This window comes from Fusarium flagelliforme (genome assembly GCF_020744385.1).
Source record: "Fusarium flagelliforme strain FIESC 12 MPI-CAGE-AA-0113 chromosome Unknown B0J16scaffold_7, whole genome shotgun sequence".
Lineage (NCBI taxonomy): Eukaryota > Fungi > Ascomycota > Sordariomycetes > Hypocreales > Nectriaceae > Fusarium > Fusarium flagelliforme.
The window spans coordinates 2,806,883-2,821,879 of record NW_025763509.1 but is presented as its reverse complement, the minus strand read 5'-3'; the positions used below and the strand labels follow the sequence as shown (position 1 = coordinate 2,821,879).

At 48.1% G+C, this 14,997-nt stretch overlaps 4 protein-coding genes across 4 annotated transcripts; 1 reads left to right on the top strand and 3 right to left on the bottom strand.

Moving 5' to 3' along the window:
- Positions 1-311: 311 nt before the first annotated feature.
- Positions 312-1,003, top strand: B0J16DRAFT_349627 (uncharacterized protein). The gene has a single exon (XM_046128934.1). The coding sequence runs from the start codon at positions 468-470 to the stop codon at positions 798-800; it is 333 nt and encodes a 110-aa protein (XP_045979503.1). The 5' UTR covers positions 312-467; the 3' UTR covers positions 801-1,003.
- Positions 1,004-4,948: 3,945 nt separating this feature from the next.
- Positions 4,949-7,824, bottom strand: B0J16DRAFT_187482 (uncharacterized protein). The gene is made up of 6 exons (XM_046122733.1): positions 7,317-7,824; positions 6,695-7,213; positions 6,294-6,598; positions 5,547-6,244; positions 5,291-5,489; positions 4,949-5,204 (listed from the first exon to the last, which is right to left on the bottom strand). Exons 1-6 carry the CDS (start codon positions 7,405-7,407, stop codon positions 5,040-5,042), a joined length of 1,977 nt encoding a protein of 658 aa, XP_045979502.1. The 5' UTR covers positions 7,408-7,824; the 3' UTR covers positions 4,949-5,039.
- A 1,556-nt stretch (positions 7,825-9,380) lies between these two features.
- B0J16DRAFT_375832 (uncharacterized protein) lies at positions 9,381-10,674 on the bottom strand (the record flags this gene model as incomplete). The annotated part of the gene is made up of 2 exons (XM_046130727.1): positions 9,381-10,479; positions 10,663-10,674. 2 exons carry the CDS (start codon positions 10,672-10,674, stop codon positions 9,505-9,507), a joined length of 987 nt encoding a protein of 328 aa, XP_045979501.1. The 3' UTR covers positions 9,381-9,504.
- A 1,323-nt stretch (positions 10,675-11,997) lies between these two features.
- Positions 11,998-12,816, bottom strand: B0J16DRAFT_405280 (uncharacterized protein; the record flags this gene model as incomplete). Its single annotated transcript, XM_046132875.1, has 2 exons — positions 12,467-12,816; positions 11,998-12,330 (listed from the first exon to the last, which is right to left on the bottom strand). Exons 1-2 carry the CDS (start codon positions 12,719-12,721, stop codon positions 11,998-12,000), a joined length of 588 nt encoding a protein of 195 aa, XP_045979500.1. The 5' UTR covers positions 12,722-12,816.
- Positions 12,817-14,997: the final 2,181 nt, after the last annotated feature.

The window sequence follows — 14,997 nt, the reverse complement described above, 5'->3', positions numbered from 1 at the left end:
TCATATAGAATTTTGTCATTGCGGTATATGAGGCTTACCGGCGGTTCTGTGTAGAATGGCGTCGCGCACGGGATGCACCGGACACCTTCAGTTGGAACAAAGTGACTCGAAAGACAATGAGTGCTGCCATGTGTCTTTGGATCTTTCTCCCTGTTGGTCGTATGCTGAAACGACGTAAAGAGGCCAGGGTTAGGTCATGAGGTCAAGATAGCGTCTGACACGGTGAATCGTTTGCCAGATTGAAATCTTTGTTCCTTCCTTCTACGTAGAATTCATTTGTTCAATGCCAAGGCCGCCAGCATACAGGAGAGGGTAAAGAAGAAGAACAGTTCATTTGGTGGCCCAGCGCGCACCATGGGCTTATCAGACACTACGCCAAGTCCCGCCAGACTGGAACTCTTGCGCATCCACTACCAGCATCCAACATCAAAACCCATCCCGTTAACGGCTGGCAACTAGCAACCACTATGTTTTCCAAGAACTACATGCCCTACGTTATACAACCTGAGCAGGAGTTAATTCGGATGCCTGAGAACGAGCTCTATGCCGAACTAGTTCGTCTTTGGGAGCAAGCATCAACAGGGCTGACCTCAAGCCACGTTCCAGCGCCTACACTGGAACTAGACAACTCTCCTGAGAGATGTTATTTCTCAAGGAAATGGTGTCCGATAAGAAAGATTGAAGTCGCCAAAACGTTCGAAGAATGTGACGAAGTGAATGAGTGCCTGACTCCAGGAGAGCCAACAAACCAAAGATCGGAGGGCAAAGCTATTGGGAGGCTCTCTAATTGGTGCAGATGATGATTCAGAGTAAGCGATGTCCGTAATGAGGCCTTCTACCTGCAAGTTGTTATTGGCTCAAACACAGAAAGACTGATCCACGCTCGATGCGGCATGTCAGCCCCACCGGACGAACGGAAGCATGTCATCTTGGGAGAAAATAGCAGATAAAAAAAATAAGAAGTGAGGCGCAGTGAGATATAATTAAAACTACGATAAAAAGAAAATATAATTTATTATACTTACGAAGAATAATTAATGCTAACCTATATAATTACATTTCCTTGTATAGGTTGGATGTGCTTTCCATGCCTCCTTTTCTTCTTCTTGTTGAGGACAGAACAGACCCACTGTGATATCACGGTGAACATAACTGTTGGCTGCATGACCCTGTCGATATAAGTGAAAAGGGAAGTGGCTGCATATTTCCACCCTTCACATATAATAAACAATAGGTCGCGGTTGTCCGGACCGCTGCAGTCATCACTGGTTTATGCTGTACGAGGCTCGGAAGATATCCATTCCGTCGATGATTAAGCGCCTAGTGAAGCGGGGTAGTAAGACATGCAGCACTAGAAGAGGCAACAAGCTCGATTATGAGGCGTCAATTATGACCTGACCGGGCGCCAAGAGTCAAGAGTGGGGTAGCTGAAAAATCAAAGTGAGTAGTCCATCCAGCTTCACGTATCAATATTAGATTCTTTCAGTCTACGTCGGCCCGCCCTGGTGTAGATTCTCCAGTAGTCCGTAGAATGGCTACGCTAGCTCGATCTTGCAGTAATGGAAAATCAAGGCTGTATTGCCGCCGCTGCGATGAACCGACTGTCGGTGAGCAAATCGAACTAGTTACTGATCACAGCTTGAAGAATGAAACGTTGGCTTTTGAGCTTGTGATGGGCCAACATTTTCTATATCTTGTCTTTACAAACACGCTGCAAAGTCTCCGCCTTCCTTAGTCATATGGAGGATCTCGGTAGTGAGATGCTGTTGGGCTAACCCAGACGTTGCATCGGTGCCAGGGGACGGTAGGGGCTTGTGGGCTCTCCACAAGATCAACAGCCATGGATGGGCAATACTTATCATTTGATCATGGGAGATCAGGATCATGTCCAACAGCAGGGTAGCTTCCTAGCAAACAGCTTTCGGCCCGACGTTACACGATACCGCCTGAAAATGGGGTCAAAAATGGCAGGAAATGCAATAAATCAACTGTCCACACAGCGGCTCTTAATCCCCGTAATCCCTGGTTGAGCCCAGAGCTCCGGGGAGGCGGGGCTTGGGCTTGTGCTCGGGGTGGGGCTAGATTCAGGACAAGGGTCAAAGCGGAAAACGGTAGAAATGAGCCGAAGTCAGGAATGGCATAGTGACAATAGAGTGGGGACGGACAGTAATTAGCGGCGGGTGGTGGGGAATCGCCGCTGGGAGGATCAGTGCAATAGTTGCCTTATGGCTTCGTGCTTCATTCTGTTACATGCGAAAAATACATACACTCCGCATCATTGCCCGTCATGGCCCGAATACGGAGTAGATGTCTGCAATTAATCAATAGCCTCACAGCTCGCTGGGCTGCCGTGGCCACGATTCATGTTTATGTTGCATCAGGTTAACTGAGTGTGCCTCGTCCGCATCCTAGGTATTTGCAAAAGGTTTTTCTGGATGCCCGGACCCGATCCAACTTCTGAGCGTAACCACGAAGACATACTACAGCCGGAATGGGACATTGATAAGGCGGAACGAGGCATGACATGAAGTTTCGGGACCGGCATGAGCTTGAGGTATTGTGTTATGGTCTGGCTGGTTAGCTTTACCCTCAACTTTTCTTCGACTCACAAGTTCGCGCACCAATGAAAAGAGAGCGACAGCTGGAACCCTATCAGCTTGACCTCAAATTAGTCCCCAGTCTTGCTTTGCATTCCTGAACCTCCCAATTTATACACAGCCCTCTACACGTGTGGCAGCGCAACGCTGTCTCGCAACGGTTGTGCTCACAAGTATAGATTGCAGACCGCTTCCCTCTTAACATCCCCGTGACCCTGGCTCTACTACATGCTTCTTGAACCCAATATTTGGAGTTATTCGACCGACATTGATTTCTTTTCGACGGTATACGCCGGATCATATGTGACCACAGTTCGGAGTCATTAGAAATTGGCCGTCGTGAATCGCCTTAAATTCTTCCCGGATCTCCCTGGACTGACTTAGGAGTTCTGTGCCTGGCTGTTTTGCCTTGTGGGGCCCTCCCGATCCTCCATCCAGAACCTGGGCCTGGACAGGAGACCAGCTTGGATCAAATGCAAAGCTTGGCACCTCTTCCAGTTCTTATAACGTGATTGATAAGCGGGTGTCACAGATAAGCGAGTGTCACAAAGATCTCTCAATTTACACCACGTCCATTTGATCAGATACTTCTCAACCACCAGATATGTCACAACCCTCAGATGAAGCTAGAATTCTTTTTGCCCTTCAGGCCCTTCCAAATGACCCTAAATTAAGTATCCAACGCGCTGCAACTATCTATAAAGTCCATTACCGTACCTTACATCGTCGTCAACATGGCATTCAATCACGATGCGATTCCATCCCAAACTCACGGAAACTATCTGATCTAGAAGAACAGATAATAGTTCAATTCGTCCTTGACCTAGATTCGCGAGGATTTCCCTCGCGATTGCGTTTTGTGGAAGAAATGGCCAATTCTCTGCTTATAGACCGCGACGCGTCAGCTGTTGGCAAGCGCTGGGCTCATAACTTCATAAAGCGACAACCAGAGCTAAAGACGCGTTTATTTCGCAAATATGACTATCAAAGAGCTAAGTGCGAAGATCTGACTATTATTCGTGGCTGGTTCAGGCTTGTACAGAACAATATCGCGAAGTATGGTATCACATCAGATGACATCTGGAACTTTGATGAGACTGGCTTTATGATGGGCGTTATTATGGCCGGAATGGTTGTCACCGGTTCAGAAAGGCAAGGAAGACCAAAATCAGTGCAGCCTGGAAACCGGGAATGGATTACTGTGATCCAGGCGATTAACGCAGAAGGTCAATCGATCGCGCCGTTTATCATTGCTGCAGGCCAATATCACCTTGCCAATTGGTCCCGAGAATGTGACCTCCCCGGTGATTGGGTTATTGCAACGAGCCAAAATAGATGGACAAATAACGAGCTGGGTCTCGAGTGGCTAAAGCACTTTGATCGATCTACAACTAAACGGTCAAATGCTCGGTATCGTCTTCTGATCCTTGATGGTCATGAAAGCCACCACTCGGCCGATTTCGAGAGATATTGCAAGGAGAACAAAGTTATCACGCTCTGTATGCCTGCCTATGCATCTCACCTACTCCAACCTCTTGATGTTGGGTGCTTTGGGCCGCTAAAACAGGCTTATGGTCGAGAAATAGAGCATCTGATTAGATGCTCTATAACCCATATTTCTAAGACCGAGTTCTTTTCTGCCTTCTATACTGCATTTAAAGCTACTTTTACTGAAAGTAATATCCTGGGAGGTTTTAGAGGAGTTGGTCTTGCTCCTCTTAACCCGGAAAATGTAATCCCAAAGCTTGATGTGCAGCTATGGACTCCAACGCCTCCTGGGGAGGCTGTTGAACCTTCGACCCTATGGGTTTCAAAGACCCCAAAGACAGCAACTGAGGCTCAATCTCAATCTGAATACCTCGAAAGGCGAATCAGAAGTCATAAAAGCAGCTCCCCAGAGTCAATAATTGAAGCTTTAAAGTCTAGTACTAAAGCAACAAAGGCAGCTCTACATCGGCTAGCCTTAGTAGAGGCTAGGTTAAAGGATCTTGAACAAGCAAATAAGATACTAAGCCGGCGCCGAAGGGCAAAAAGGACTAGACTACAGAAAGGAGGGGCGATGACAGTACAGGAAGCATCGCAAGTAATTGATCAGTTGGATGTTGATGCGCAGGTAGTGGCCGAATCATCTAGAAATGGTGCTCGAGGAAGGTCGGAGCGCCCGGGTGGTCGGCGTTGCGGTGTATGCGGCAAGGCCGGGCATAATGCAAGGACCTGTCGGGTAGTGACTGAGACCCCAGGAGAAGATTATAGCCAGTAGTTTTAATTGATTAGATGGTTTATGGCGGTTTTAAAGCGATTTAAATTCAAGAGGTTGAGATTTTTGTGACACTCTCTTATCTGTGACACTCGCTTATCAACCACGTTATTTATATGTGTATCTTTATGATTATGATACCTTAGAGAATGCTATTAACGGAAAATGACAGAGTTGAGCCTGAATTACATAAAACATAGCATGCCTCCCGCCTCGAGAAGAAGTCGATCAACTAGCTTCTCCCACCAAGGCTCTCTTTCTCGGATTGAATAAGGTAGGTTTTTGGCTGAAGGCCATATCTGTTTCCACTCCCGTGTTCGCTTCAACGCTTCGTAGATGGGAGGAACAGTCTAAAGGAAGTTAATTATGATTCTCGTTACAAGTCAACGTAGGATAGAAAAGAATCTTGTGAGATGTACTAAAAGAACAGACTTACACTTCTGACCGGCACTTGAAGTACCCTCTCAAACCAGTCTTGCGCGACTCCTTTATGCTCCACGGACAACAGACCGAGGAGGAATACAGGCAGAATAGGGGCATCTGCAGTGAAATAAGGGCCAGATGCCGGGATTGCTTGGATGCATTTGGCTAAGGCGTTTAAATGCCTGCTCACACACGAGTGACTGGGGGTATACCTACCAACTGGTTAGCATGACTGTCTGAAAGAATGGTTTATCCACAATCATCCATACCTCTGCACTCGACATTGAAGATAGATGATCGCAGTGAGAAGCCAAGCATAAGCTGTTCGTTCGATCATCTTCATAGTCGGATCAATAAAAGGCTCGACCGACCCAGTGGCTTTTAGCTTGTACAGCAGTTGGAGTAATTTCTTTGCCGTTATCGGCACCACGATGCTTTGGTTATCCTGATGTAACCTTGCCGCACAGTAGTTAATCTGACTCATAACATGCAGCAGTTTTGGGGAAACACCGTATCCTCCATGGATCGTCCAGACATCCTCAGATGACGCCTGTAGCAACCAGCTAAATCGACGGCTTTCCTCCGTTGGAACAAACTTTTCTGGCTGTGGTAGTTTCCACATTACCTGCGCAAAGATGATTCCCCGAGCGACCACGACGGCCTGAGAAATGTGAAGGCTTGTCGGCTGGGGGTGCTGGGGGCTTATCGGTGGGGTTCCCGTTGGGCTTGTGGGGTGGGTTTCGTGAAGACTTGTGAGTTGAGAGCTTTTTTGCCTGGTCGGTTGAGACTCCGTGAAGCCCATCGGCAAGGTATTTTTCAGACTCTTCGGAATCTTCTGGTTCCAGCATTCTTCCTCCCAGAACGAAGGTTTTTGCCTCATCTTGTCAAGGTGCTTCTCCGCCAGTCTCAGTCCCTGATACCATGCGGGCTCAAAGGGAGCCTTCATCCGATACTCAATCCGGAGGGTCTAATCGATTAGTTTATGAAATTGATACAGGAGGAAGTTTATTACTTGCATCTATAGTGGAGAGAATTATTATCAACGATATGATCTCGCTGGACGATCCGTCTTGCTTGCAGCCGAGGAGGTTGCGAAAATAGGCAACAGTGCGCTTGTGTAATTGAATAGCTCGATAGCCAAATGCATTGTTGCGGACCACTCGATCGTCATTTCCTCTGTCGGGGGCATGATCGTGAAGATGCACGGCAGCAAGGCACAGGATAGCCCATCGGATTCCAGGACTATTCTGGAATATAACAAAATCAAGCCATGGATTCGTCTCAGGGATAAGACTCTTGCCAGTGCAGATCGCAAACCAATCTAATGGGAAATAGAATGTTAGATGTGTGGAACACGCTCTGGATTGTTAAGCGCTATAAAAAGCGCTTCGAATGCAATCATCAATGTATGACGTACAGAAGGCCAACAAGATCCGATCTGACGGCTTTTGTACTGCCGCGTTCCAACAGGCTGGCATGGCTCGTTGAGGGTATGTGAGGACATGAACTCTTCCTCCCGAATCGGGATGGGCGCGTTTGAATTTGAGAAAACTGTTGATTTCGCTACCCATTGGTACAGGAAACTTTTTCTCTCCTAATATAACAACATTGTCGCTGTATTCAAAGGCGCTAAGCACAGACTCTTCTAATGCCTTTGGCTCCAGTACTGACATTGCCTGCAAGCCAGGATGTGGCTGATCCTCTGATATGGTAGCCGAATCCCTTGGGTCAGTCTGTATACCAGGGTTAGGTAACAATAAGAGAGAAGTTAAATTAATGGAGGCTAGTTCAGGATTTTCTTGAGAGATCTTGGGCTTCTTTGCACGTTCGTCATATAAACGATCGCAAGCCTGTCCGCGTTTGGCTGAATAGACGGTGATCGGGTTCGCATATTGAGTAGTCAATTCCTGAAGCGGAGCTTTGCATTCCCCCAATGCTTGATCTGAATAAGTCAACCAGTCATCCGGTAAGGGCAATACATTTGCCACCAATAGGTGCAGTCATGAGAAGTAGCAATAAGGTGCAGTATATTAACTTACCGCCGGACTTCAGCGATGATGGAGGCAACGAAGGGGGCTGGTAGGCAGTATGCGGAGGATAAACCTGGTAAAGGGACTTCTTCGTAGACATTTCAAAAATGTGTTGGTCGGCTTTGGTAAATAATAGAGCGGCCAGAAAACAACAAGAAGTGCAACGAGGGAGGGACTGATGGTTTGCTTAATATTTGATAGGGTTGGCAGATAGCCATATTAAAAGTGGTTTGGATGAGCCTGGTCATACCCGGTCGGGGCATTGCCCCGGGCATTATGTCTCGTTCAGTGACATTAATCCCGTCGTTTCTCATAGTTGGGCTAGCCCGGCTGAGACTCGATCCCTCCATTCATCATCCACCAGTCCCGGTAGTCTGGGACGCACTAGCGTGTTTGCCGGCAGCAGTCCCAAGTTTTCCCAGACGCTTGGACGGGGTCATATCGCTAGCTATTGTCTTACCCTTGATAGTACGATGTCAAGTGGCGGACAGGATTGAACTGACACTGAGCAGTCTACCCTCCACCAGCTATGGCACAAAATGGTATGATGCCAAAAGCAAATAGTCAGGATTGATAGTTAAGGCTTCCTTGATGACTTAACGCGGCATTCGTTCATAGATAGATAGGTTAGCAAGTTCTAAAATGTTCTAGACAAATAAGGGTGCTTGTGTATAGATGGCAGTAGAATAAAGATACGGTTGACCGCGTCAAAAGCAATAGGAATGCATCAACACCACATCCTTATGTCTATAATAAACAACCGAGATAAAATATTCGCACAACATTAGGGGTAGGAGCGGCTTGCTTTAAAGAACACACTAGTGACTTTTATCCTGTATGTGGCGTTTAGCGGAAACGAATAGGACTTAAGAAGCACCTGAAAGCAGCCCTTGCTTGGAGCGCTAGCTTAACTCTGCCGGAGTTCAGTGTTTAGGCTATGGGGGTGTAGCGCTTATCGCCACCGCTGCGCTCAGACCTGCCAAATATGGATACAGATAGGTTTTCATGTCAGAGCCAGTTGCCTCCCACACCATCGGCGTTGGTAAGCCATCCTTATACATGACTAACAATTTCATCTTCTCCGTGTGCAGAAGGAAACGTTTCAATTTTTCAGTTGCGGCTTCGGGCACGGACGCACCGCTTCGTCACCTTCAAGCCCGGCTCCGACATAACTATGCGCCCCGCTACTTTAGGCAACATCGACAGGGATAAGTTCCGGTGACCCCGCCTTACCAATGTCACTAGATGTGTTGGTAGAGAAAAGATCCGCAGAAATCTGCAGCCTCGTCCTGATTAAGGAACATTCTCACTTCCCGACTCGTGGTTGCAGATGACAACCGGCCCGCTCATGTTGTGGGTTGGTTTTATTATCCATGTGGGATGGGATGGTGCATAGAGAGTGAACGGCGAGGCCTTGCGGGGCTTTAAAAGGACAAAATACGGCACACGCCCGCTCTTCGGAAGTCCAAAATTAACATGTTGCATTGAAACGCTGAGTGATGGGAGCAACAAAACCCGCTGCAAAATGCAAGTGCAGCATTCATACCCCCTTGTCTCTTCGTCGCTTAGCGAAATCAAGGAACAACGAGAAGAAGCACGCTCTGTGACTGTCAAAAGCGACGTGTCATATGCGAATGTAGTGATTAAATTTGCATGCATGGCCTTCTCCACCTGAGACCATGGTTTATTTCTCAGCTCGGACCTCTGTTTTGACAATAAGCAGGATATAACAAAGAGAGGTCAACTTATCATAGGGTTAATCCTGTTATGTTTATCCAAGATGCTTCTACTCTTCTACTTCATGTAAATATTAAGAACTTCCTCGTCGCTCTCTCTTACCTGTACTATGGAAGTCTTTCTCAGATACCGCGGGGATGCGGAGAGTGATCTGCGGCTTTTTTGTGTGACCTGTATTCGGCACCTACCATATGTTGATATATCACATGGGTCCTGCACAAGGAGTTAGCTTGGCCAGCCGCCTCTGGAAACTTAGCTTCCCATAAGGCTAGATACTTCACCCGGGGACACTGCCCTAGCGGCACGTAATTGGGGAAGGAAAAAGAAAGTAATATTCTGTAGCTTCAAGCCCGCCGCCACTTGTTGGTTCGATGTTTCTTTGGCATCCCTCGTCTCCATCTACATCGAACGACTGGGGGTATCTCCGCGGCATCTTCCGCAGACCCGTTCTAATCCTGCATTACTTTTGCTCGCATCGCATGGGGGTCTCTGCCTGCAAAAACAAGACCGCTGACTGCGGCTCCTCTACCAACGCTTGCACGTATCGCCGGGACTCATGGGTGAGGTAGTTCCGCATTAGAGTGCAGTTGCACCCTGACTGCTGTAGAATCTGCATCTTGAGCTCATATACCTGGAGGGATAAATCGGCTACGCAAGTGGAAAGCTCGTGGTGGACACGCTCCAGCTCTTGCGTGCGAGAGTTGAGTCTTGATATATCTTCCCTCTGCTTGATACGGAACTTGTAGGCTGTGATTCGATTTCGTTCTTGGGGGTTGTTAATGCGATCGTTGCCCTGCTGGGCTGGATGAACGCCGTTACTGCTAGTATTCATCGTGCGACAAATAGTCGACTGTCTGTTATTCTTTGGCTCTGAAGTAACGTTCTCGTACGCCAAATTGCTTCGTCTAGCGGACTTGTGGGTCGAAAGATCGTTGGAGTCATGATTCTGCTTCGGAATCGCATCCTTTGCTGTTGAGGGGAGGTACGAATAAACCTGGAGAGGAGGCAAATCTTTGGCAATAATGTGCTTAGAAGGTGTTAATGGAGGCACGTACTCCGTGGTAGAATCAAGGCCATTCCACCAAGAGGTAGAGTTGATCATAGGGTTGATATAATCCCAACGGCGGTCTGTTGAGTCGGCGTCATAGCTATCGACAAAGCCATCGAGTAGAGGAGCAGTCTTCGTGTAGACGCCATTTACCGTGCTGCTCTTGTCTCCTGGTGTATCAAGAGGAGCTAAATGACCCGCTGACCACCAATGCTCCTCTGGGAGAGGTTGGAAAATGCATCCTGTCCTGAAAGGTGAATAGTCCTCCATGGGTCCCAGCACAACGAGAACCCTATCACCTATCAGACAGAGAGGGTTCAATAGGTATATATCGTATAAGAAGTTCAACTGATGACCGAAACGGTGGTAAGAGCAGCTAAAGAATGGCTTTAACTAATTCAAAGTGTGTTAACTTGATTGGGGGTATGATGAATGTGCCAACGATGGCGGATGTGAGTTTATGGAGAATTGTGTCGTGAAGCTCGGGAGCATCGGCGGTTAATGAAAATAGTGTACAAATTCTCACAAATCATTGCAAACAAAACAAATCACGTTATAGAACGTATTTACCAAGAAAGACATGGGGTAACCGGCAAAAAGCTCTTTTTAAATGCCCATATATACTCGGACTCGAAGAGTGGCAGAAAGGCTAAGGTTAAAGGATATTAAAATGCGTGGGCAAGAAGAGACCATAGTTAAGATTCGCAGGCCCCTTGAAACATAAGACTCACAGCCAATCTTAAAATACGTGGCTTGGCCTTGGAGTTCAGATGTCTCATCTTGGCGTGCTGTTCGATGGCCATCACCGTACAGCCTGACTTGGCATTTGCGGGGAGGGATGATGTCAGGGGGATGATGGAGCCGGAAGAGCCTCTATTGGGGTTGATAGACATGTACTTGCAAATAGATTTATGTTAAAAGCCTGTCCTACCCCATCCTATGACAGAGTGGAGTTTCTCCCGATGCAACCACCATTGTTTGAGAGGGCTTACGGCGGCTAGAGGTAGTGGGATCATGTCGAGAATTACTCGCATACAACCTTCAAGCGAACTTTGTTGTAGGGAAGATAAGGGTCAGATCATGAACATTTCAACTAAAACCCGTTTCAGTCAAGGTTATCCTAGCATATTAAATTAGGACTGCAGGGCTTAGTGCGACATTCGACTAGTCCTATGCTAGCGCGGTGATCAGACTTGGATGCATCACCTGCCTCATCGACGCCATGATCTGATTCTCGTCCGGATACCCAATCGTTGATGGGATAGAAGATCCTTAAAGCCGAAGCGGCAAGTCGGGGCCAAGGAGGCTGAAAGCGGTGGACGAGTAGGGCATAATAAAAGGAAGGGGATGCCTTTGTTACCAAACCCACTGTGATTGTCCAGTGTTATTGGACACGTCCTACTTAGCCTACACGACATCGAGGGATTTCCCACCCTTGCTTGCAGCTTCTACTATACTATCGTAGTCCTTCTCCGAGCCGCATTTGTGTAATCCTCGAAGCCGCCCTCGTCACACACTGGTCTAATGCAACACTTGTCGCATATTACGGTGACGAAGGCAATGACCCTGCAAACAAGATACAGATAACCTCTCCGTGGCACAGACCTCGGGATAAGTGAGTAGAAATGACAAATGAACCTTTTGTGGCCAATAGGCCAAGCAGGTCCCCGTCCCCAAAACCCCGGACAATATCACCAAGTGACACAGACTTCGAGATAACACATCTACCCCGGAGGTTTTCCCACAATTGTATTTCATCATCTTTGCCATCCTCATGCCGTCTTACTCCCATTGTCATCTTTGCTCGGGTCGCATCGAATGCTACCACCGCCTATGTGAGACCTTTCGCTATGGCTTCCCTTCTAATGCTTGTATGTATCGACCGGACTCATGAACGAAGTAGTTCTACATGAGGGTACAATTGCATTCCGAATGTTGTAGGAGTTGCATCTTAAGCTCATACACCTCGAATGTCAGGTCGGCCACGCAGGTCGAAAGATCGCGTTGGATACGCTCCAGGTCCTGCTGTTCTTCCCTCTTCTTGACACGGAGTTTGTTGGCTGCAGTTCTGTTTCGCTCCTGGATTCTTTCAATTCGATCGCTGTTCTGTTGGGCTAAATGAGCGCCGTTGCTGCTTGTATTTCTCGTGCGACGAACAGGTGAATATTTTCCCTTCTTCTTTGTCTGTGGATTGATATCTCGATCACCTAGGGGAGTTCGTCCAGTGGATTTGCGAGACTTCAGATCGTCAGAGTAGCGATTTGTCTTTCGATCTGGTGTCTTTTGTGTCGAGGGTGAGTGCCAACGGCCCTGGCCGGGTGATTCCTTTAGAAATCCCATGCTCAGAAATCGGAAACATGGGTATATCTTTTACGATAGGATTGACGCCGGTCAACGGATTTGTATAGTTCATCTCATGGCCGATATAGTGCCAATGGCCTGCCAGGTCAGTGACGTATCCATGTAGGGAGCTATCGATCAGAGGGCCAGTCTGCGTATAAACGCTGTTTGCGGTGCTGCTCTTGTCTTCTGATGAGCCAAACGGGACCAGCTGGTTTGACGACCACCATTGTTCCCATAGAAGGGATTCGGGAGTGTAGGATGTCCCGAAGGTTGCGTCGCCTCCCATGTTACGCGGCCCACCGAGGGCTTTATCGTCCGCGAGGTAAGAGATCGCAAGATATATCTCTATACATGGAGTTCACCTGATGGCCAAAGCAGCAGGAGAAGAGCTAAAGGGAGCTCTAAATATCTGAAAACGCTTGATGCCTGTTGGGTTATAGTTTTGTGCTTATGATAGCGATTTTGAGTAGGTGAAGATACGCGCCTTGGGATCTCGGGATGATTAGTGGTAAGGAAGCTACTGTGCTGACGCTCATACAGGTCGCTGCGAAAGAAGCGACCCTGCAATATATTAATGGAAATCGAATACAGTACGCGGAACGACCAACAGTGAAGCTCATTCAACTGACGTAGCCCGATTAGGACTCGACGAGCGGCGAGAAGGGAAAGGTCAAATTTAAGGATGTGAAACCGCATGGATAACAACTCATATCTCAGTGCTCCGTGCCATTGACGCTCATAGGTTCGGAAGAAATTCCCCTGAAAAAGTGCCTGATCTTCACAGCCAGCGCCCATCATATGTCAATCAAATCAACTTTGGCCCCGAAGTTGATTTGATTGACAGCCCTCGAGCTCAAAGTTGATTTGTTTGATTTGATTGATACCCTTTTCAATTCCGTGAGTGGAGACCCCTACCCGAAGTCATCCCCCTCGTTTACACCAACACTCAGCTACCCACCCAACTACCTAACCTTACTCCACCCTGCCTGACCCAGTTCTTGAGGCATTGAACATGTTCCAATGTATCTGCGCCCATAGAGAGCCTCTGAGAAGTCAACGTCAGCTTCGCTAGGTTGAATTGTCTCTCACAATCGCTCGCCATCGCTGGAATAGCAAAGACATCCAGGGCAAAGCTGCTCAGTGAAGAAAACGAAGCCCTGTGGTCTCTCCACCATTCAATAGCATCCTGCGTATCCTGTGGCTCGAGACGGAGATACTTTTCGAGCTCGCCGACACTGCCACCCGTCGCAAACGCTTTCTTTGTCTTGCTATTAATCCACTGAGTGTAGTGTACTGATCACCCTCTTGACCCATCGTCCTTGGCGCTGCGTCGTACTTCGTTGTTTCCTCGCACAGTTCCTGGTTCGCGTCGTACCAACGGGTGAAGTAATCCTTGATTCCAGCCTTGGCATCACGAACCCAAGCGAGTTGCTCCTCAAACACCCAAGTCGCCTCTAACCAGCTGATCCCGAACCTCGGGTGAAGAATGATTGCTGCTGCAAATAAGGGAGATTCTCCGAGCTTGTTATAATACTCATTCAGCTTCTCCCACCCGTTGTTGATTGATGCCCGGATGTAGGCTCGATGGTCCGCTGGTAATGTGCTCTTTTGCGACGTCTCGGACGCTGATCGTTTCTCCGCCGTAGAATAATCAGCCCGAGAATGCAACGGTAAGGCAGATTCTACGAATCTCGGAGGTTGACTCCGCTGTGGTGGCGCGTAAACCTCATCCTCTTCAAAGTGGGCAGGGAGACGGCGAACGAGGCTTGGCCGACCGTTGGACTCTCGGAAGTTTGCTGACGCCGTTGCAATCCGCTCCGCAGCATCCACTTAAGTTTCTCCCATCGTCTCCTCCGTAACCTCACTATAGAAGACCTTCCAGTCCTCAAAATGCTCCAACAGATATTCTATTCCTGTTAGCACCTCCTATAGGCGCCCATGGCTGTCACCTTTACCCCAGCCTTGCGTCCGCATCGTCTGAAGGTATATGGGTTTGAGAATCTCATTAACTTCGCCAAGAACTCACCAGTCTTCGCTGGACAATATGTCCTCCGCCGGGATCTATCTTGCCCCATCTTCCTCTTCTTAAGTTGCAAAGATAAATGCTCTGATATCTGTCTGCTTTCGCAAAGCCCTCTCAATCATCATGTAATTGGAGTTCCACCGCGTTTCGTTGTTCATGACAACCTCGAGCTCGGCCGTGGATTCCTCGCAGAGCCGGTATTCCTCGTGATCCTGCTCTCGGGCAACTCGCTTGAACTGTTCGCTCCGCTGCGGCGATGAACGGATAAACTTGACAATGTTGCGGAGCTTCCCAATGGGTCCCTTCGTGCGCCAATGATCCAGGTCCTGCTCAACAAGGCCGCGCATGCCGTTGATGTCAGACTCCAGCTCGAATAACTCGGCGCCTTTGCCAAAGAGAAAGGCACGCGCGACGAGATTGAGCGTGTGCCCATAGCATCGCATCCGGCGGGCTTTGATATCAACAGGTCTCATCGATGGATCGAGCCGCTGGTACATATAGTACAGGCAAGTATCATTTGCCGTCATGTTATCAGAGAT

What these genes read in the sequence shown, in the direction of transcription:
- B0J16DRAFT_349627 (XM_046128934.1), top strand. Translation starts at nt 468, where the DNA reads ATGTTTTCCAAGAACTACATGCCCTACGTTATACAACCTGAGCAGGAG.
- B0J16DRAFT_187482 (XM_046122733.1), bottom strand. Translation starts at nt 7,407, where the DNA reads ATGTCTACGAAGAAGTCCCTTTACCAGGTTTATCCTCCGCATACTGCC. An exon ending in TAATTCTCTCCACTATAGAT is followed by an intron (nt 6,245 to 6,293) that starts GCAAGTAATAAA and finishes CTAATCGATTAG; the next exon opens with ACCCTCCGGATTGAGTATCG. An exon ending in TTCAAGTGCCGGTCAGAAGT is followed by an intron (nt 5,205 to 5,290) that starts GTAAGTCTGTTC and finishes AACTTCCTTTAG; the next exon opens with ACTGTTCCTCCCATCTACGA.